This window comes from Petaurus breviceps, unplaced genomic scaffold (genome assembly GCF_028583685.1).
Source record: "Petaurus breviceps papuanus isolate PSGF00001 unplaced genomic scaffold, PetGlider_PUasm1.0 174, whole genome shotgun sequence".
NCBI lineage: Eukaryota > Metazoa > Chordata > Mammalia > Diprotodontia > Petauridae > Petaurus > Petaurus breviceps.
Genome location: NW_027185761.1, coordinates 11,430,169 through 11,453,917, shown reverse-complemented (window position 1 = coordinate 11,453,917; position 23,749 = coordinate 11,430,169). Strand labels below are relative to the sequence as shown.

The 23,749-nt window shown below is 38.9% G+C and overlaps 1 protein-coding gene across 6 annotated transcripts in view; it reads right to left on the bottom strand.

Annotated features, from left to right (window-relative positions):
* WNK2 (WNK lysine deficient protein kinase 2) overlaps positions 1-23,749 on the bottom strand; it is a 234,188-nt gene that overhangs the window by 135,022 nt on the left and 75,417 nt on the right. For all 6 annotated transcript variants that reach the window (XM_069083745.1, XM_069083746.1, XM_069083747.1 and 3 more), the window contains exons 3-4: positions 6,833-7,005; positions 5,411-5,631 (exon numbers count right to left, since the gene is read on the bottom strand). In XM_069083745.1, the coding sequence (XP_068939846.1) occupies positions 5,411-5,631; positions 6,833-7,005 (394 nt within the window). The remainder of the gene's footprint in view (positions 1-5,410; positions 5,632-6,832; positions 7,006-23,749) is intronic.

The following is a 23,749-nucleotide window of genomic DNA, read 5'->3' as shown; positions in this document are numbered from 1 at the left end:
TTGGGTACTTGAGTGGAAGCTGAATTTGGTGGAAGAATGATTGTAGTTAGGCTGTTCAGGTTTTTTCAATTGTATCTGACTCTTTGTGACCTCATTTTGGTGTTTTTTGGCAAGGATACCAAAGTTGCTTTCCATTCCCTTCTCCAGTTAATTTTACAGATAAGGAACTGAGAGTCAACAGGATTAAGTGACTTACTCAGGGTCACACAGTCAGTAAGTATTTGAGGCTAGATTTGAAGTCAGGAAGATGAGTCTTTCTTACTCCAGGTCTGGAACTCTCTACTGTGCCACCTGTTAGGAAGCTGAGTCCAGACAAGAAGAGGAAACTGCGTGAACTATGTGGTTGCCCAGACTGAAGTAAAGGAATAGATGGCAAAGATGTACAGGTAAAATTAATAATCCTTGGAATCTGATTGGGATTTTAAAGAGTCTAGAATGGTGCCAAGTCAATGGGAGGAATGATGGTACTTTAAGCAAAAAGAGGGAAGTTTGGAGGAGAGGATGTTGTAGCGAGGTCCTCTAATTAATTGTAATTTCTTTGGAAAATACTAGACTTTGAGATACCTATGGGAAATCCAGGTAGAGCTGTTTGGCAGACAGTTGGTGATATGGGACTAAACACAGGGATGGGGAACCTGTGGCCCTCCCTCTAGGTCCTCAAGTATGGTCCTTTGACTGAATTTAAAATCCTTTTATTAAGGGGATTTGTTCTGTGAAGTTTGGATTCAGTCAAAGGGCCACACTTGAGGAAAGGCCATATGGGGCCTTGTGGCCACAGGTTCCCCACCTCTGGACTAGAGCATATATAGATTTGGGAGTCATCTCTGTACAGATGACAATTCAACATAGATGACAAAGGAATTGATGAGATCATCAGACGAGGGAAGAAAAGAGAATTTCGGATAGAACATTGTGGAATAACCTTACTTCTGAGGAGAGATCTAGTAAATAATAATGGGAAAGAATAGTCAGGCAGATAGGAGAAGTGGAAAAAGCTGGGTCAGGAGAGCTGAGGGAATAGAGAGTATCCAGGAGAAGGGGAGGTCCATGCTATCAAAGCAGGAGAGCAGTCATGAAGAATGAATGAGGATTTAGAATGAAACGAGCTATCCATCCCCGGAGAAAGAACTGATGGTGTCTTAATACAGATTGAAGCATGCTTTTTTAAAAACTTTCTTTATTTTTATTGAGTCTTTTTTGTCTATGTCTTCTTTCACAACATGACTATTATAGATATGTTTTGCATGACTACACACATATAACATATCGAATTGTTTGCCTTCTCAATTGGGGAGGGTGGGAAAGGAAAAAGGAAGAGAATTTGGAACTCAAAATTTTAAAAACTGTTTTAACATGACACAGGGGAAAAATTAAATATAAAAAAAAAGATTATTGAATTAAGAAAAATTGAAAGTGGTGAGGGAGATCACTGAAATGCCAAGCTCCAAGAGAATATGGGAGACTAGATTGTAGGTTCCCTGAGAGCAGAGACTATGTCTTCTCTGAACTTTGTATCATCCCTAAATCTTAGTATAGCGATCTGCACAGAGTAGGTACTTAATAAACACTTGCTGAAAGAATAATAAAATCAGAGTTTTCATTTGAGTTCTACATGTGGCACATCTACAAAAGAATGAGGTCAAATTATTCATTCACTATTCAGTGTGTATGGAGGGGCTTCTTGGTGACCTCTTCTCAGCGAATGTTTTTACAGGGATAAAATTAAATTCATAGGATTACAAAGGAAACCAAATGCTATATGAAATACCATACAAGATATTACATTGAAAATATTTCAAAATCCCATTCACAGACCCCTGGTATTGCATTGTGCTATTTCGCTTAGTGAACTGGAAAGAAATTGGCCAGGAAGTCAGGACAAGTCACGATCAAGTCCCACCTCTAACACACATAGGCCAAGTCAATTATTTGCCAACATACAGTTCTCAGATTATACACTGCAGTTGCTTTTATAGGAAATTACCTTAAAATGAAATATCTGACAAATGCACATACACACATATACACACACATATAGACAGAAAAATATGCAGATATATAGATATACACAAACACCCACATTTTAAAAATTGAGCTATCCAAAGTGAATTATTTTTTTCTAAGCAACAAAGACACTAGGGTTTGTGTCCTCTTGAAGGGCACTCCCAGAATTGGTTGTCTGTAGAGCACACACATATTACTAGTGGGGGAAAAAAGATCCTATCAGACGGTAAAGGCCACAGAGTAGTATTAGACCCTTGGCCAGTGCTAAACGGTCACAGTGGACGTGCACACAGTATTTCAACAGCTGACAAAGCTGGAGAGAGAAATGTGTCCTCAGGAACAGTGTGGTGATGAGAGAAGGACCATGTGATCCAAGGCTGTCCTCCTGCCATTTCAACTGTGACTGCACTTTGAATCTTACCACTTGAACAGAGCAGAAAGCTAGCTGCTTTTATCTTCAAAGGACAAATGCAAGCCCGAGGAGCATGAATAGACTGCAAACTTTTGAAAGTAATACTGACCTAAAAAAAGTTTTCTCCATCAACTCAGGGCCCTCAAAACTGCAGTCTTCACCAAATCTATGATCTTTCATTGCCCGTTTGATACTACAGAGACTCAAGAAAGTGATATTCTACATGGGCGTGAAAATGATGAAAGTTAATTATATATCCACCAGGCATTTCTCTTTAGAATTAACTGACAGTTTGGGCTTTGGAAAGAGGAAGGAGTCTTTGTTTTACTTCCTTAAACACTACATACAATTCAGCATTTGTTGTGGAAGAGACAAAAGATCCATGAAATGCTCAATTGAAAGCACACCTTTTTCCCACCTTTACACTTCAAGGACATGAACTTTTGAAATGGTACAGCAGAAAGATCAAGGAGAAAACACCTGGCATGGGAGAGTGCAATCAGCTGAAGATACAGAATTGGTATTTCATGATTCTGTTGAATAAGGCGGTACTTATCACTCCCACAATCTACAAAATGTTGGGATAATTCAAAAGCAGATCAAGGAAGTCAGGGGCTCAACAAATAGCACCTGTCTGTGGGTAGTAACTTAAATGTTTGTAAAAAAAAAATTCTTTAAAAAGATAACAGGTTTGATTTCAGTTAGAAAGAAAGCAGAGGAATCACCACATATGTGGACTCTATGTTTCATGCCATACAAGCCAGAAACAAGCTACTCTACTATCGTCAATTATCTAAGCTCAGGAAAAACTGGATATGGAGGAGAACAAAAATTAAGCTGTTTTAGGTTAGGAGACTACAATAGGACCCTGGCAAAACACTGATGTTAAGGATATCACCCTTGTGTGTGTTTTTTTAAAAAACAGCAACAGATATTCATACAGCACTATAAATAAGAAAGATATGTTGCTGGCAGCAAAAATCAAATTTGTTGTATTATAACAAAGTCTCTCATAACAGGGCTTTATTATACTAATGAGATATGATAAGCAGAAAGGGAAGAGAAAAGAGGGAAAAGGAGATCAGTGCAAAAGGACTTATTTACTCTCCTAGATGGTCATCCAGCTCTGCGCTTGTTACCCTGCCCACACTCAGTAAATTCACCAGGTCAGTTACACTGTAAAATACGACTTGTACCACTTTGTGACTGAATCTTCACAGCTCCCCCCTCAGTCTTTTGAGAACTCTGTGATGCTCTCCCGATTTAGCGCAGATATTATCAGATGGGCTGTTAAAGCAGAAAAGCTCACTCCTCAGAAACATCTAATTAATGCCAATTTCTCCTACTCCAACTATATGAACCCTTTATTAAAGATCAGCGTATATATCCATAAATTTACACCCTAAAGGTAAGTTTTGGTCAATGAGATATCAATTTAGAGAAAGAAGTAAAGAAAATTTTCTTTCACTGTTTTATCATCAATGACTCATACAGGTTCATCTGTATAGTTCACATTTCTTTATTATCTGAAATCTCACACACCTAGATGAGACACTTAGTCTCTGCTATAGAGTTCTAGGGCTTGCTACAAAGTACTAATTACCAAATTAAGTGGCGGCTACGTGGTGGAGTGGATAGAGTGCCAGACTTCGACTCAGGAAGACTCATCTTCCCGAGTTCAAATCCAACCTTTGGTGTTTATTAGCTGTGTGACCCTAGGCAAGTCACTTAGTGAAGCTGAAACTTTTCTCTGTCAACTGTCTACCTGATTCAAAATCCACGTGATTCACAAGACAACCATATTCATGGATAAGAAAAATGTGGTCATTGAACCCCCATTATGGCACTTTGGTCAGAAAGAACTTGGAATACGAAGGAATTTCATCTTCATTTACTTCCTTAAAGTCTTAAAAAGACTTTACTCCTCATTTTCACCCTGTACCTCTGGCTCAGTTTACTAGTCCATGAAGATGAGGAGTATTATTTCTTCACAGAGAAGAACACTGAAAATATTTTATAACGTGGATGATACATAAAACATATTGCACTCAAAAAGATTTTTATAACCATAAGATTGTCTACTGGGTCACATGACATTTGAGTCCTTGGCAATAGCTAAGTTATTGATCACTCCTAACACCAAGGGGGTAATATAAGAAGAATATTATAATAGTGATAGCTAGCATTTATAGTGACTCGTATGTCCTAGACATTGTGCTAAGCATTGTATAACTATTATCTTATAATACATAAAAAGAGAAAAGATTTATGATTAAGCATCCAATTTTCTTACTCTAAACCAAACACGAAGGTTAAGGTCTGAATATTTCAAATTGAATGACAGAAGAAGCAGGTCTTATGTAGCTTAATGAACATACTTACATTGTGGGGATCAAATCAACTCTAAAAAGTCAACTCTAGAGAGACTTTTGTGTGCGTGTGCACCTTAAGGACAATCTCTTTCTGTGATTCCTTAAGCACTGCTAGGTAGAAACTAGGTCTATGTATATAGAAACACTAAAATAATGCCTAAGTTTCTGAATATTCAAGACCAGAATTTAAAGATCACTCTCCTTCTAAGCCTACCATACATGAAGAGATGAAGGAGACATGCATAGCAAACTTGCAGAGGGAAGAGATGGAGAGGAGGGAATGAAAAAGGAATGGGGGTTCAGAGATGTGGGGTTCAGAGAGAAAAAGAGGAACAGACACAAATAGATTGGACACAAACTTACATAAACTGAAACGGAGGAGAAATAAACAGAGTAAGGAGAACAGATTAAAATTTTATACCCGAAGAAGGAACTCAGGTTCATAAGGCCAGTGAGTAAATAATTTTCAAATTATATGAGCTGAAAAAACACAATCGAAACAAAATCCATTAATTCCTAAATTTAACTATATTCTACCTAAATGAAAAAGCTTAGCTTAGAAACCTTGCTATGCCACATTTGTCACTATCTCAAAGGCCCCAAGTAGAAGAGATGGGTTTACCTATTACGCTTTTGGCAAATGAGGCTCTCTTCAAGGTTGCCAGGCCCAGGTCTCCTATTTTCACAGATCCGGTTGGTCCAGTGATAAAAATATTGTCACATTTTAAATCTCTGTGAATAATTGGTGGAGTCCTTGTGTGCAAAAAAAGTAGGCCTTTCAGGATCTGCCGGCACCAGCTGCGGAGAACCTTGGGTTTCATCACTTTAAATCGCTTCAGATATCTGCAGAGAGGGTGAAAAGGTACAACCACAAAGCTTACTAAAATGATTGATCTCAGTGGTCTTTTAGAAAGCAGTTTATTTTAAAAGCCGTTCAAGTTCAATCTGAAAAAGCAAAGCATTTCTATTTTTGAGCTAGCTTTAAAATCTAATACAAATGTTAAGATCTAGTACTCCTCACTAATTCTGTTATGAAAATGTCCTTAGTTTAGGCATTACTGGAAGCATCAATTGCTAGGTTATAGGTTATGCGATTATCCTCCTGACCATTCCGTAAAAGATATGCCAGGTCATCATGACACTGTGATGTCTACATCTTTTACTTGGCCCAGACGTTTAAAAATATGTTTTAGCAAGAAGGGTCACAGGTGAGTGCTTATGGACCACACTTTTTATAAGCAGCTAAAATATGATAATTTAAGTCTCTAGTAGCAAATCTGAGAGATATAGCAATGTAAACACCACAAAAAGGATCGGGACAGAAGGTATACCATCAGGATGGCTGCAGCTTTAAATGGTGCATCTATTTCATTAGCAAATACATTGGGGGAAGAGTTCTAAGTTTAAAAAAAATCACATGTCCATTGGTCACCCAAGGTCTCTTCTATGCTGCCATATTGTGTACTGACCAAGAGCACAGGCCTGGTAAACATTAGTTACACACATAACCAATTGGGAATAAAGAAATTTGTTTAACACTTCTACAAATCCTGGTGCCCTCTTCTTAATCCCCACTGCATGTTTTGGATAGTAAAACTAATACCCTACTAACACAGCCCATTTTAGGAGCCATTAAAATGAAATATGGCCAGATTCCAAACTGGAATAGATTCTTGGACTATGACAAACCACCCAGATATAAAAAAGAAGCCAAGGAAGTAAAATCAAATGATAGCTTGCATATCTGCTGTCATGCATGGAATAAAACAGAATAAAATAAAATACATGTGAAAGAAACTACAGATTGGGACAGTTCTCTTTTCTGGGATGAATGCCACTCAGACTCCAAATAAAGAAATACTGTCTGCTTGTGATGAGTTTACATACATACATGGATATGTATGCATGTATGTAAATATATATGTACACACAATGTGAGCGTGAGTGTGTTTATTTATTTCCAGGTAGGGTGGTGGGAAGGAAAGCAGGATTTGAGGGTGGAGTTAAGGTATCTGACAGTGTAGAAATCAGTGTGGTGACTTACGTTTTTAATGTTCCAGAAGTCATTAGTTCCGTTACCAGCACAATGCATCTCTTCCCCTTAGTGCAAGACTCCCAGAAGTCATAGAATCTAACAATGTTTGGATGTTGCAGGCCTTTCAGCATTTCGGCTTCTTCTTTAAATCTCTGCCTCTCCAACTTTGTCAGTTTTCTGTCCTACAATTGAGATATGCACAGAATCAATTAGAAACTGCTTTTACAGCCCAAGACATTAAAATTAACAGTAGTAGCAGATCACATTTCAGAATCTGCTAAGTGCAGGTTTCTCAGTCTCTTTATGGGATATAGAAAATTGTAACAGAACATCAGTTGGGTATTAATGAACTTTGTCCTCATTTTAAATCGGTGATACAGATGATTTGCTACCTCAAAAAAAGTGTGTATGGAATGAGAAAAAAAGCAGTTCCTCATTGGGTCTTTGATGTCAAATTCAGGCAAAGAAAATATAAGCACTGACTTAATTTTATTGATGAAAGTCTTTGAATTTCACTCAACATTTATAAAATGGTCACTGTGTGCTAGGCACGGTGCATAAGGCAGAAATACAAAGACAAAATGATGAAAGGGATGCCTACTACAGGGAACTCACACTCTCCTGAAGGGACACAATATATACACAGATGCTTGCTACAGATAAAGTAATGCAAAGCAATTTCAAGAGGGAGAAAACACTAACAGCTGGAGGGGGTGGGAAGAGAAGGCGTCATTGCAGGAAGCTGCACCTGAATTATACTTTAACAGAAGAAAAGGATTCTAAGATATGCAGGCAAGGGAAGAATGCATTTGAGATCTGTGGGACTACCTGGGTTACATATTTACAAACACATTCACATATACACATATATTAAATACATACAAGAGGGAATCACTAGCAGGCTGGTTAACCATGATAAAGTAGCCACATAGGAGAATAATGGGAAATTTAATGTAGAGCCACATTGTAAATGTCAGAGGGTAGATTTTTTATGTTGTTCTAGAGATATAGAAAAAAAACCAAAAACCAAAAATATATACTGTACATACATACACACAGACATAATTAGGCTATTCACTCAATCAATTAAAAACAGCTTATATATATATACATTTATATGTGTAAGTGTGTTTATATGTGTGTGCATACATACATGTGTACATACGTACATAACATCTATCACTCTGGAACATCTCCATCTGGCCATCTCATCTGTCAAGAACAAAACAGGAAGCAAAAACCACTTCTGACCAGACAAATTATTATCACCAAGTTGACAGACTAAAACAAGGCATTTTAGTACTAAGTAACTCCCTCAGATGCTTACTCACAACCTGATTCCTCTTACTTTACAATAAACTTCAACAAACTTGATTACTTGGTTTCCAAATCATCAGAAAATTAGATGAAAAGTATGAAAAGGGGATTCAAGGTGGGAAGTGGCTATGAGGAAAGAACCATAAAACTGTTATTTATATATACATATATATCTCAACTATAATATATTATAATTAATAAATTTTAAAAACTAGGTAAGTATAAGGTAATTTCATTTTGGGGATTAGGTATGGAAAAGAGTGCAAGAATAAACTATACATCTCAATGTTCTTTTAGGGTTACTGCTGCACAATTCATAGAATCAAAGAATCTTAAAGAGTTAGAAGGCCACCAGAGGCCATGTGGTCAAATGCATACTCACTTGATCAAGGAGCCCCTCCACAACAGCTCTAAGGAGTAATCCAGCCTCTCCCTGATGATTTCTGGTGAGGGGAAACCCACTGCCTGTAGCTATGTGACCACAGGAAAGACATTTAACCTCTCTGGGATTTGAGCTTCACATGTAAGAAATATGGACAAGAAGGTCCACAAGCACCTTCAAAGGTACCACCTTCCCATGTCATATAGTTCTAACTGTTAGGAAGTTTTTCCTACATGGATCTTAAAGCTGTCTCTTTGCAATGTCATCTCACTGTTTCTAGTTCTGTCCACTGGAGATTAGCACGGTAAATCTAATCCTTCTGCATGATCGTCCTTCATAGACAGTTACCATAACTGCCATGCCCCAAACTCCCAAGAATTCTCTCCAGTGGTATGATCTCCAGTCCCTGTTTCTCAACATCGTGGTTACACTTCTCTGAACCCTCCCTAACTTGTCTATGTTTTTTTCTAAAATATGGTGTTGGGAAGTGAATGCAGCACTCCAGTTGTGGTTACAATGTCCATCATTCTAGATGCTTTCCTCAAAGAACTTATATTCAATTAAAAGACAAATAAATACTAGATAATGTGATGAACACTAACAACCTAAATAAATCAGTAAAGGTTTCCCATAAAAGGTAGCACCTGATAAGAGCTTTGAAAGAAGTTAGAAATTCTAAGAGCTGATAAGGGGGGCATTGTAGGCAAGGGAGACAGTTTGTGAACAGACAAAAAGGTGAGATATGGAATAGTGAGTTCAGGGGACAGCCAAGCTGTTAGAACACAGAATCATGAGGGGGAATAATGTGAACTAAATTTAGAAAATGTAGATGGAAGACAAATTGTGAAAGGCTTTAAAGCTGAAGAGTTTGGATTTTATATTAAAGACAATTTTTTAAAAGACAAAAGAAAGTCTCTTAATATTCTTGAGCAGAAGTGACATGGCTAGACCTATGCTTTAGCAAAATTATCATTGCAGTTACATGGAAAATACTAGAATAGACAAACTAGAAGCTAGGCAACCAAATAAAAGGCTATTCTATAAGTCAAGATGAAAAAAATGATTAGAACCTGAATCAGGTTGGCAGAAATCTGAGTGGAGAGAAAGGGAAAATAAAAGAGATACAGGGATAACTTAGACAAGACTTGATGGGCTGAGGGAATGGGAAGGGTCAAGGATGACTTTGCAAAACCTAAATAACTAGATAACTAGTTATTTATAAATACTAGATAATAGATATTTATAAATATTTATAAATACTAGATAATAGATATTTATAAATAACTAGATAACTAGTTATTTATAAATAACTAAATAACTAGTTTGCAAAACCTAAATAACTAGAAGGATAGTGAAAACCTCAACAGGAACACGGAGGTTTGGAGAAGGGATAAGTTTAAGGAAAAAGCTGAGTTCAGCTTTGATCTTGAGATACCCCCAGGACTTCTAGGTGGAGACCACAGAATCTTAAGTTTAGAGCTGGGAGAGAGTCACCCTTGAGTTTAAACATTCATCTAGTTCTACTTCTATCATCCATGCCACTTTTCTCTCCTCCTTGTCCACAAGGAGTAAAAAGACTTTGTCAAGGTCCACATACATGATTCTCCTCTATCTATGGATGTATAAACTCCATAAAATAAGGAAATGTGGTCACTCTGGCATCACTCTCTCTTGATAAAGCCAAAATGGCTCTTCGTGATAACCACTTCTCATCCAAGATGTTTACAAAAAATTTTTCCAGGTATTAAAAACAACCTCACTGCCCTATATTTTCTAAATCCTGCTCTTCCACACCACTTTTTAACAATGAGAACTTCATTTATTCCTTTTGAGTGCCTTGGTACCTGGTACCTCTCCTCACACTCCTCTGTGATTTTTCAATGATTACTAAGAATGTCTGGGTAACCATACCTGCCAGTGTACCTTTGTATCTCCAGCACCTAGCACACAGCCTGGCACCATGTAGATGATTAATAAATGTTTGTTAATTCTTTTGGAACTTTAGAATATAGTTCTTCCAGGTCTAGTAACAAACTTATCTAGAATATGTAGGCATCCTTTTCACTCTCTATATATCTTGCTTTGCCTTTTCCAGTCTAAAGATAATTCTCCTTGGTAGAGAAATAAGAAGCAAAATGAGAATTAAGTATTCTGTTCTTTTTTTTATCATCTGTTATCACCAATGTGCTCAATCTAGGAGGGGATCCTATCCCTTGCTTGAATCCTCTCTTCTCTGATATAACTATTTAAAAACAAAAACCACCTCCATCCCCACCCCCACCACCACCCTGTTTGTTTTCCTTAGCATTCATTTAAGGCAAAATGGGAAAATGATGTTCACTAAATTCTGTTAAATAAAACAGGGAAGGCAATACATTATAGAAACATTCCATCAGGAATGATTAAAATAAATATAAATTAGATCTTAAAAGAAGAGAACTCCCAGCTATCTAGAAAATGTTACACCTCAATCTCTGGTAGTTCCTGTAAGCCAAGAGATTCACTGTATTCACTTTAGGGGTGATCAAGTCCATGGTTTCATATACTTTCTCCCAAGTGATAAAGCAGTGATAAAATTCTCTGATGTGGAAAGGAAGAAATCTCTTCAAGGAAATTTTATTCTTTCCTAAAGTTTCTAAGTAGAGAAAAAGTCACAATCTGATGTGGAAAATCAGGCAGAATTACTTAACATGAAAAATTAGCTGCAGCCTTGTTTACACAATGGAATAGAAGCCACGTCAGACACTCTTTATCCTTGGATCTAACCCCAGGTGTGTCCTACTTAACATGCTGGAGAAAGGAAAAATGGCTCCACCAACAGAAAAGTCAGTATTAAAAATAAAAAAGCTGTATAGGCAGAGGGCAAAGAATGATTTCCAAGGGAAGAAGTTTAGGATCAAATTACAAAGTCTTCCATCATTGCATGTACTTGCTGGTTGGAGCAGTGCACAAGGGTAATAAAAATAAAGCACTGGTTTGAATGCACTTTCCAACACTAAAAACACGTAAAACAACATTCTGGAGTTGGCAGCTACAAAAAAAACCAAACAAACAGACTTGGAGGCATGCTGGGATGTAGCAAAAAGTATATTGGATCTGAAGTCAAGAGGCTGGGGTTCAAGCCTTGACTAACACAGCTGATAAGAACCTGTGAGGTCTAACCTCATTTTACAGATAAGGAAAACTGAGATCCAGGAGGTTTAAATGACTTGTCTGGGGTAAGGCAGTTACTGTCTGAGGTGGGATTCAAACCTGGCTCTTCCTGACTCCAAGGCCAGCATATCTACTATACCATGATTCCTGTCTCAGCTCCACACAGCTGTGTGACCACAGAGAAGACATTTAATCTCTCTGAGCTTTGGGCTCCACATCTAAGAAATGGGGACAATCACCCTTACACTGCCTATCTCACAGGATTAGAGTGAGGGAAGTTTATAACATATACATCCCTGATCTTGGCCTCAAGCATCTACTGTGGGAATCTGACATATCTCTTCCATTGATCACATTTTGCATTGTATTGTTATAAGGGTTTTATCTTTCATAACTCAAAAAATTTTAGATTATGGGTTTCCTGGAAACTTCCAAGAGGCAAGAGTATTTGCTTTGAAGTCAGAAGGCCTGGGTTCAAATAGTGCCTGGGTCCCCATTTCCTCATCTGTAGAAATAAGGTCTGGGCTTGATGGGCTCTGAAGTGCCTTCCAATTCTAGATCTATGATAATATAAATTTTCGCTTCCTATCCAGGTCAAAGACCCTGATATCTTTCACCTCTGAGTCTTAGGATTCATCATAAGACCTTGCACATTGTAGGTGCTAAATGTATGTTGAACTGAATAAATGTGTCTCATGGAACTTGATGGAATTTGATAATAGAAATTATTGAACCCTCTAGAAACAAATCTAAACAGGTTTATCAAAAGTCATTAAGCCTCAAAGGAAGTTTTTTACTCTGGTTTTGTGATATTTTCTCTTGGTTTGGCAAATTCCCAAACACATCACACACTGTCCCCTCAACAGGAGACAGTATTAGCCTTCTATCTCTGTCTTTTCAAACTGGGCCATTAGGATATCTAGCAAGCATGTATTAAGCCCCCGTGCTATGTGTAAGCATCTGTGCTGAGATGCTGAAAATACAAAGGCCAAAAGTGGAAGAAACCTGGGTGTAAGGAGTTTATATCTTGAAAGGAGAAGCAATATGTACGCAGATAAGGAAATACAAAGTACACAGAGAGTAACTGTGCAGATGGGTCGGACTAGCAGCTGGGAAGAGGGATCAGGAAAGGCTGAATGCAATAAACAGTTGTACCTCTTACACAGAAACACATAAGCTTTCTGCAGTACATAGAAGCACACACAAAGTAAGGAGGAGACAGGTTGTCTAATTTAAAAAAATGGTTATTTAAAGGACAGCACAAAGTCAAGCTTCTATAGTTTTGAAATCTAAATCGATGCCAAGTTGGAGAGCTTGACAAATAAATATACAAAAGGTCCCTTGTTAAGGCTTTTTCCCATGAGCAAAGCCTGGGCTTCAGAAGATGTCTCTTTTTAAAGACATTGCCCGACGCCTGAGCAGTAAAATTCAGGCTTGTGACCATTTCAGAGGGCACAATCCATCCACTGCCAGAGCTGCTCTCAGACACGTCAGAGTTTTTCCATTGTGGAACAGAACTGTGGGCCTAGCTAGGTCTGAGGAAGAGGGGAGATTACAAGCCCCATATTTTTAAGGCAAGATTATAACCTATATATCTACACACTGATCTGATGAGTAGATTTTCAGAAAATAAGGACCTAAGTAGTTTCTCTCTCTGTAAACACACATTTGAAGACAAAACAGCAACTCCATGAACTCAGGTCAGCATTTTCTGAGTGGCTCAAATTCAATCAAGTGTGTGAATGGTGGCTCACTATTACCACTGAGGGAAATTGAGCCAATAAATATAGTGTATTCATTTCCTCATCTGTCAAGTACCGAAGAGGGACTAAATAATCTCTTCTGCCCCTTTTAGCTGTAAATCTATTATCCTATGATTGGTGACACGTTTGTTTTACTTGGGGGTGAACCCTAGCACACAAATGGAATTGATCTCAAAAAACTTCTTAAAGGAATTCAATGGGGGAAGAAAAAGCCCTGCTTTCACATTCTTTGGGTAAGCTTCTTAAGGGCAGGACGTACGTCATGTACTTCTGCTGTTCACAGAATAGATACTCTATAAATACTTGCTAAACTGAAATAGACTGAACACTAACAAGCCTCTAAACTGAGATTCAATTGAATTAACATTTATTAAGCACCTGCTTCAGATAAGGCACCTACACCATGAGGATTCAAATTGAGAAAGTCCACAGACTTATCTGCTTTCAAGGAGTTTACCATCTAATGTGGGAAAGACATGTATGGAAACAGCTATGAAACAATGGAGAATGAGATAAATGGAAAAGGCCAAAACTGTAAAGGGGGCAGCACGGTGGATTTGGTGTCACAAATAACCCTATTCAAGCACCACCTCTGACACTTACTGTGTGATCTTGGCAAGTTACACAACCTCCCTCACTCCCATTTGCCTTATCTGTAAAATGACAAAGGTGGACCAGTTGGCCATTAAGGTTTTTTCCAGTTTTCAATCTATGGTTCTCTGACCTCTAAGGTCAGAGGAAGGAAATGACTAAGCAAAATGCATTCCTACAGGAAAAAGGAAGTGTTCACAATAGTTGAAGGACATCAAAGGAAGGTATCATGGAGAAGGTGGCCTGGGATAAAGAGTCTATTCAAGGGCTGAAGATGGTGTGAACAAAGGCATGGGTATGGGAGAGGGCAGGATGAGACTGGCAATGAAGCAGTAGTTCCTTTTACCTGGTGTGTAGAGTCTCTTAAGGATTGTACTTAAAAGATAAGGCTGCCAAGGATAGACAGAGCCAGCCTGGGGGCCTAGAAGGCTGGAATTTCTATTTTATTCACTAGGCAATAAAGACAATAAACCATAGTCAGAGTGGCACATCAGAAATAGTGATAAGGATTTACTTATACTACATAAATTATATATAATACACAAATCTGATGCTTTAAGGTCTGCACAATGTTTTACATGCTTTAAATTTGCTGATCCCACAACAACCCTGTGAGGGTGGTTATTATTTCTCTCTTCTCTCTGCCCCAGCCTTGTCTGATTTTCTGGACTCCAGAACCATGCCTTTGCTCCAGCTGGCTCATCCTGGAACTTCTCTCCTTGTCCTGGAACAGCCTTCCATGCCAGCAGCTTGCTCATCCATTAGTGATTTCCTCCTCAAGATACCACTTAGCACCCAAGAAGGACTTAGACCCAAGAAGGACTTCCTCCAGTTCCTATTGCTGTCCTTCTGAACTTCAAAGGCACATGTGCAAGTATATACAACTGCCTTCCCTCCCTGTCCCCACTATTCACATGCATTTTCTGGGTTATCTTCCCCCAACAGAATGTAAGCTCCTTGAGGGCAGGGGCTATCTCTTTTTCTTTGAATTTGCCTCCTTAGCAGTTAGCTCAGTGCCTGGCATGCAGTAAGTGCCATTGAGTTGTTGTTCAGATGTTTCAGTAATGGTCAACTTTTCTTAAGCCCATTTGGGGTTTTCTTGGCAGAGATAATGGAGTGGTTTGCCATTTCCTCCTTCCAGCTCATTGTACAGATGACAAAACTGAGGCAAACAGGGTCAAGTGACTTACCCAGCATCACACAGCTAGTAAGTGTCTGAGGCAATATTGAATTCAGGAAGATGAGTTTTTAGGACTTCAGGACCGGCATTCTATCTGTCATGCCTCCAATAAGTGCTTAATAAATGTGTATTAGCTCCCTACCTTGTTTCTTATTATCCATGTTTGGCTGATAAGGAAAGGCTGGATCACTTGTTCAAGGCTACACATCCTTTAAGAGTCACATGGGGGATCTAAATTCAGGTCTTCTGGACTCCAAACTCCACTCCAAAGGATGGAGTAGAAAGAGAACTGGTGGGTAGACAGGAAGACTAGTTAGAAAACTATGACAGTAGTACAGGTGAGAAATAATAAGGGCCTGAACTAGACTGTTTTCAGTGTAGGAGAAAAGCAGAGACTGACTGTGAAAGACATTAAGAAGGCAGGGTCAACAGAAGAGGACAGTTAAGGTAGGTGTGTCAGGAAGAGGTCAAGGCAAGAGTCAGAGATGCTTGACAAGGAGGTTCTAAGTGTCAGTCACTAGGAAGATGGTGCTGCCAACAAGAGGGACACAGAAGGTAGTATGAAGAGCAGGTATTAAAGGGGAGCAGGGGAACAGGTGAGGAACCCCGTTTTAGAGCTGAATGTGGAGTGCCGATGGGTGGGACATCTATGTTGAGAGGGTTTTAGTGATACACTGAAGGATGTAGGGCTAGGGATGAACCTACAATTTCATTGGGTACAACTCACAGATGAAGAAACTCCTACCAATGTAGGTCAGTGCCTTCTCTAAAACTGTCTTTGGGGGGCGGCCAGGTAGCACAGCGAGTAAGAGCACCAGCTCCAGTGTTGAGAAGACCTGGAGATCGAATCCCGGGCTCAGACACTTAGCACCCACCCAGAAACACCTGGCTGTGTAACCTTGAGCAAATTACTTAACCCCAATTGCTTAGGGGCGGCCAGGTGGCTCAGTGAGTAAGAGCACTGGCTCCAGTGTCGGGATGACCTGGATCAAATACGGGCTCAGATACTCAGCACCACACCCGGAAATAATAACTGGCTGTGTAACCTTGAGCAAGTTACTTAACCCCAGTTGCTTTAAAAAAAAAAAAAACTGTCTTTGGGTATTGCCTAGGGAATTGAAAGGTTAAATGATTTGCTCCAGGTCAAACAAAGAGAATGTGTAAGGCAGAACTTCAACCCAGATCTTCCTGACAAAAGGGACAGCTATCTACTACACCATGGTGCCTCTCACACAAAGATAAGTCTTTTTTATTGGCATGGCATAAGCCAGAGCTGACCATGTTAACTTTTATTTACTTTTGTATGTTTGGTACACTAGTGTATATTGACCATAGGTTCACAGATTTAGATCTAGAACGGACCTTCAAGATTGTTGAGTCTGACCCTCTCATTTTACAAATGAGGAAACTAAGGCGCAAAGAGAGGGAACAAGTTATTTGTCCAGGATAACACAGTTACTAAGTATAAGACATAGGGTTCAAGCCCCACTCTTCCCGATTCCAAGACCAGCTCCCTACTATGCAGACTTTCTAAACTCCAAGTGACATTTCTTAAGTCTTTTTAAAAGCATGTTTTAGTGTTGAACATGCCACCACAACACCCAAGAAGAAAGGAGATGAGAAAAAAATCTTCCTTTCTTCTCTTTTCTCACTGACAGTCCAGTCATCTGTCCATCCACCTCTTCCCACCCTCATTATGCAATCTGTGCTTTTTTTTCACCCTTATCCCAATACCTACTGAAGGAGTCTTCACTGTAGATGATTATTGAAATGTTTGTTGAATTCTATGTTTGTGTGTCTCTGCCCCCCCAATTCTCCCCCCATCACTGCCTCTTTAATCCTTAAGGAAAAGCATCAGCCAAAGAACTGATAGGAAACCAAAAAGGAATTACTCGCAATGTAGCAATGCGGTATGAGACATGTTGATTAAGAAATCATGAACCACAAGCATAGTCATTTCCTAGACTAAGGTAATTAGCCCTCTCTACTCCCAATATTTCCCATTATATTCATTTACCTTCGGAATGACTGGAAAAATTTAAGTCATTACTAGGAAACAACTACCTGTAGTTAAGAGATGAGGATGGGAATGAAAATGCAGTTAATTCTCAAGTTGTTGGGCTTTAAATTTTAAAATTCTATTTTAAAGAAAATAGAAGTAATTCAAAAGGCCAAACAACCCCCAGATTATTTATGTTTTGTAATAAACTGTATCTGAAAATGGAGCTATCCTATGTAAGAGGAATTTAAACAAAATAAGGAAACCACACTCAATTAGGAGTCATTTAGTTTCCCTATTTTCTCCCTACTTAACCACAACTTATTTCCCCATTCTTGTAGGTAACAAACTTCCTCAAGCTGCCTGATACTTAACTTCTCTAAAGTCTCCCCTAGAGCAGAAGAGGTAGTTAACAGTTTAGGTTTCAAAGGGTATTTCAGAATGCAAAGTCACGTGTGTTTTAACATCGAAATTGTGATTATATCTACAGTGAATGTTCTCAGATATCAAAAAAATAGGGTATGGTATTAAATACCTTAAGTGCTAAATGTTAAAACTTAAAGCAAGAGAAAATAGACAGTTAACTGCACCTGAATATTTGCAAACTGTGGATCAGAGCAAACTTATGTGAGCCTAATGTAATATATAGTAGGAAGAATAACAGATATGGAGTCAGAAGACTTGGTCCTTGCTCTAATTTTTTTTCAACTTGTATCTCTTAAGGAGGTCAAATAACATGTCTATGCCTCAGTTACATTATCTGTATAATGAGGGGGTTAGATCTGATGCTCTCTAAACTTTCAGCCTTAGGTTTCTTGATCTGTGACTTGGATATGACTGGAGAATAAAAGCACCTACTATTGAGAGGAAGATAGAAACACAGATAAAGTCAAGGCGAGACTGAGAAAGACACACACAGAAGTTTCCATTTCTAAGCCAAACTTTTCCTTTTTAAAATAGTCCCAAGTTGTTTAAAATTTCATAAAGTTGAAATTTGACACGGAAGAATAAACACTGTCTTTTTAGAGCTTCAATAAACTGAACTAAAGGAAGGTCAGTGGGGAGGAGAGGCTCTAAGAGTTAGAGATGCATGACCTGTTTTAAAATAGGAGTTTTAAAAATAACTTCTGCCATCGTATAATCACGTGGGTTTTGTTGTTGTTGTTACTGTTGTTGTAATTGTTGCATTTGGCCTTACGATGGGAAAGTCAAAGAAATCTGCTTAATGTCTGTCAACCTGCAAAACATTCCTGTTCTGGGACTCAAATGAAGATACACACAGAATATCAGTTTATACAGTAGTGGCAGTATCAGGCATCAAATGGGAGTCAACTGTAGCCAACCGGGCAGCATGGCTCAAGTCTCAGCTAGGTAAATGCTATTAGTAGACACGAGTTCAGCTAAGAAATTCATAAGCTTCATTCATTCCCATAGCAATAATACTGACATTTTACAAACCACAGAATAAGGATTTGTGGTTAGAAAGCAACAATAAACAGAGCCAACTGAGTCTGGCATAGGGCTCAGCAACCCCGTTCAAGCTTGATGTCGACTAAAAGGGTGAAAAATGCCTCTTGAGGTTATGAGCCCTCCAAAGGCACAAGCAAAGGGGTGGGAAAGTAGAAAAGGAGAGAAGCTGAAAAAGGAAGAAAAAGTTCAAATCATATTGTACTGCTTAAAGCTTTCAATGCTTCCCCAACTTCTAATGAATAAAGTTCAATCAGACTCCATGGATGTCTAAGGTTCTGCATTGTCCAGCAGCCACTACCTTTCCAGTATTATCCAACACACTTCACATACACACACACACACACAATGCTCCAGTCCAAATACACACACTGACCTCCAACATATTCCACCCATTCAGGGCCTTTGCTCTTACCGTTCCCTATAACTGGAATGTTTTCTTCACATGTGGCCTCTTGACATCCTACCTACTCTTCAAAAATCAGATCAAAAAACACCTCCTTGGGGGCACAGTGAATAGAGCACCGGCCCTAGAGTTGGGAGGACCTGAGTTCAAATCAAACACTTAACACAAAACTAGCCGTGTGACCTTGGGCAAGTCACTTAACTCCAATTGCCCAACCTTCCCCCCTCCAAAAAAAAAAAAAGCAAAACCCCCCCCAAAAAAACCACACACCTCCTCCATGAATCTTCCCCCATCTCCCCAATTTGGAAGTCACATCTCTCACTGGGTCCCCATCACCTTATGCCTTTTAGTTGTGTCCAGCTCCTTGTGAACCCATTTTAGTGTTTTCTTGGCAAAGCTACTAGAGTGGTTTGCCCTTTCCTTCTCTAGCTCATTTTGCAGATGAGGAAACTGAGGCAAATGGGGTTAAGTGACCTGCCCAAGGTCACAAAGCTAATAAATGTCTGAGGCTGGATTTGAAGTCAGGAAGAAGAGTCCTCCCTGACTCTAGACCCAGCCCTCTAGCCACTCCATCACCCAGCGGCCCAGCACCTTGTACTTAGCCTTATGCATTTACATTCAGTGTGAGGTTTAATTGTGCACATTTTATGTTATATTTAATTGTGCATATCTTATCATCTCTACTAAAGTGTCAGCTGTTTGATGTCAGAAAACATGTCGTATTTCTCTTTGTCCTTCTTCCAATGCTTAACACAACACACTGCACACAGAAGGCATTTTTTAAAAACTCTGGTTAAATGAATGTAGAAGAGGCAAAACGAAAAAGCTCAATGTGCTGAGACTGGCATTGTGATACCCAAAAGGGAGAAAGTATGGCATGGAACTGGAACTCAGGACATGGAGACTAAAAACCTGGGTTCTAATCTATTTATTGGCTATTTGTTCCTGAGAAAGTCACTTCACATCACTGACCCTCCCTTTGCTCATCTGTAAAAAACAGATTTTGTCCCATTTGCTTCAACTACGCTGTTGTGAGCAAAGGGCATTGTAAATCCCAAAGGTATTACAGAAATGAGATTGCCACCATCATCATCATCATCAATATCTCCAGTATAATTCCAGAGCACTCATTTAAGAGCTTTCCCACCCCTGGACCAATGGGGTGGAGACAAACAAGTTGGGGGCATAAGTACATCCCTGCCCTGCTTTGTATCTCCTGTTTCTAAAATGATGGAACCACTATCTATCTCACCATGTAAGGATAAAGGCAGATACATGAAGAACCCTGATGTCTTCCAGAGGATTCAGAATGGACAGATCCAGCAAACGAAAGTCTTTGTTTTAAAAGGTGCTTTTTTTCATAGCCTTTCTGTGGCTTCTTATGCATCAAAACCTTATCCCCAGTATTTAAGCAATGGATATAACACCCCTTGGAGTATAGAATGACTGAAAAGATATAAGGGAGAATTGATTGCTGAACAAATTAGGATATTATTAATGTAATGGAATATTAATGTGTGATAGGAACTGATGAAAGGAGCTATTTCAGGGAATCCTTGGAAGCCTATATGCATGCAAAGTAAACAAAAACGGAATAAACTATACAGAGGTAACAACACTGTAAAGCTAAATAACTGTGAAAGACTTAAGAACTCTGATTAATGCAGTGGCTCCATAGAATCAATGATGAAACATGCTACCCACCTCCTGATACAGAAGCCTCGGGTTCAGGGGTACAGAAGGAGACCTACATTTTGGGCCCTGACCAATGTAGATATCTATTCTAATGTTCTATGCAGGTTTGTGACAAAGGTTTCCAACTCCCTCCCACAATAATGGGAACACAGGATAGCACATTTATGTTAACTGAAAAAAAAAATTATTTAAATTATTTTGAAAAACTTACGCCTCCTGATTTAATCAGTGACCAATCACTTTTCCAGTAACTGAATTTAGGGGAAAACATGTTACCCAATTCCTGAAAGAAAGGAAAGAGCCAAATGTTTGGACATGGCTACTATAGGGGTTTGTTTTGCCTGATACTACTTATTTATGACAAGAGTTCTTTTTCCCCCATGTTTTTCAGTGGGAAACATAGGGGAGAAAATTTGAGGTCAATAAAAATGATGCCAAAAAGAGGGTCACTGAAACAGTTTTTTTTTAAATGCACAAAAAAAAACATGACTTGTAATGGAATACTATTGTGCTATAAGAAACGAGGAGCAGATGGACTTTATATTTACCTAGAGAGCCTTATACAAACTGATGTTGAGTGAAAAGAGTAGAAACCAGGAGAAATTTGTACACAATTACAGACACAAGGTATGTGTGATGACCAACTTTGATAGACTGGACTCTTCTCAGGAATGCAGGGTTGTAAGTCAACCCCAAAAGACTCATGATGGAGAGAGATGTCTACACCCAGAGAAAGACCTGAGTTTGAATCCAGATTGAAGCAAACTACCTGATCTTTTTCTGGCTTGGTTTTGTTTCCTCTTTCCCATTGTTCATTCCATTTGATACAATCCTTCTTTATAACCTGACTAATGTCTAATGTGAAAGTATTTGCAGATCCTACACTTGTATGTCGCCATGGCAGGGAGGGGGGTAGGGAGGGAGGAAGAGAAAATTTGAAACTCAAGAAATTGTGGAACTTAATCTTGTAAACTAAAACTAAATGAACCAATTAATAAAGACCAAAAAATTAAAAAAAAAAAAGAACATGACTGCACATGTATAGTCTATATCAAATTGCTTGCCTTCTCAAGGAGGGGCGGGAGAACCCAAAGTTTTAAAAAAACGTATGTAAAAAGTTGCTTTTTCACGTAATTGGAAAAAATGCACAAAAGAAAACAGAAAGAAATTCAAACACAACAGCTTTAGAAGTTAATATGTTGAATTTTTAAAATAGCCTAGTAACAGACAGAGACTGATGGATGGTTTTCCTCATAATCCTGGTATGTATATGGAAATACCCCTTTTAAGTTTAGAATAAAAAATACAAAGATGTGAAGGAGATGCAGTAGTCCACCTAGAAGGAATAGACCAGAAAAACAAAAATCACTTTTTTTGAGCTTGTTCACTAATGACAGCTTCCACACCACACACTGTTTGGGCCAACTGGTGTTATTAAAACCTACGTTTTCTGGAGCAGCTGGTATGGCCAATGTGAGACACTACCTTGCCTAAGAGAAACACTGTCAATCCAAGTGGACAGGAGACAGAATTAGAAACCGACCCCTCTCTGCAGGCTCCTAGCCTGAAAAAAAAAAAGCAGTGACAGCCATCTCAGAAACCTAAACTTCACAGAGCAGCTGAATAGTCACTGCAGTGTGAGCACATCGGCATTGCTTCCCTAAGTAATTAAAGCAATAACTCTTACTGTCATCATTAAGTCAGGAGATATTCGGTTAAATCTCTCTCTCCCTTCAGGCACTGCCAGTCAGTGGATAAGAGCTGCCTACTATGTGGTAGGCTCTGTTCTAAGCACTGGAATGACTCAGTAACAGCCCTATAGACCTCATGGAAGAAAACTGGGGGAGATGACCTAGAAGAGCCACAGTGATTCGGGTGGGATTATTGGGAGAAAGTGGAAAACATCTTTCCTACATGCTAGTAGAGGGCGACATCTAGTCTGGAAATACACCAGTGCCATTTAGGGGCATGTCTCCTTCAGCATGACCTGGATGAAGAAGTAGGTCAAAGACGACAGGATTATCTATTTCCTTCTATTTACTTATTTATGTTTCATGTGTTGTCCAATCCAGATTTATCCCTTAGGGGCCAGCCTTTTGGGATGAGCCTTTTTTCTCTTAGATGACTTGGTCTTCAGTCAGTAGACACAGGGACGTGCTTTGGAGACTGCCATCAAACCCTTTCTAGCTTGGTAGGAAGGTAAGAGCTTAGGGTCACCTTTGTGGCACAGTGAAGCATTAAAGGGGCACGTGTAAGGAGAATTTACCCATATTCTTCTTATATTTATTACAATAAATTTTGTTATAATAATTATTATATTTATTACATTTTTGTATCTACTCTAAGAACCCTGGAAACACTTGCATAAGAATGCTTCTCGTTTCAAATCATTACATTTAGTCTTCTCAATGCTGATAATGACCACATTGCATGTCAGCTGAAAGAAAAGGGGTTGGATTTTTCTACATATTGCCTTCTTCACCAATTTCATTTCTCCAAAATGTGTCAAAGCTAACAGAATCTATTTGAGCACAGAGATAAATTTACCTAATTAGTAGCTATCCCTGGTTAAGTCCTAGAGACCTGGACCTGAGTCCTGACTCCACCATGTTCTTTCTGTCTGATCTTGGAAGAGACCACAAACTATCTAAACCTCAACTCTCTCATCTGCAAAAAAAAGGCATAATCATAGTAACAACAACAATAATAATATTAGGCCCATCTATTTTACCAGGTAGGATCCCTATACAGTAAGGATCACAGAAGGCCGAATACAAAAGTGCTTTGTCAGCAGTAAACCTCTATGTGCGAGTAAGGCATCATAGTCTGTCTAGAAAACTTTGCAAATGTTCCTTGGCTGGCAACATTAGACGATGGGCTAGACAAAAGTAAAGCTACAAATTAACTTAAGATGTAATTTTAAGATAATGATACAATTTTAATATAAGGGAACGGTTTAGAGTCATTGCTTCC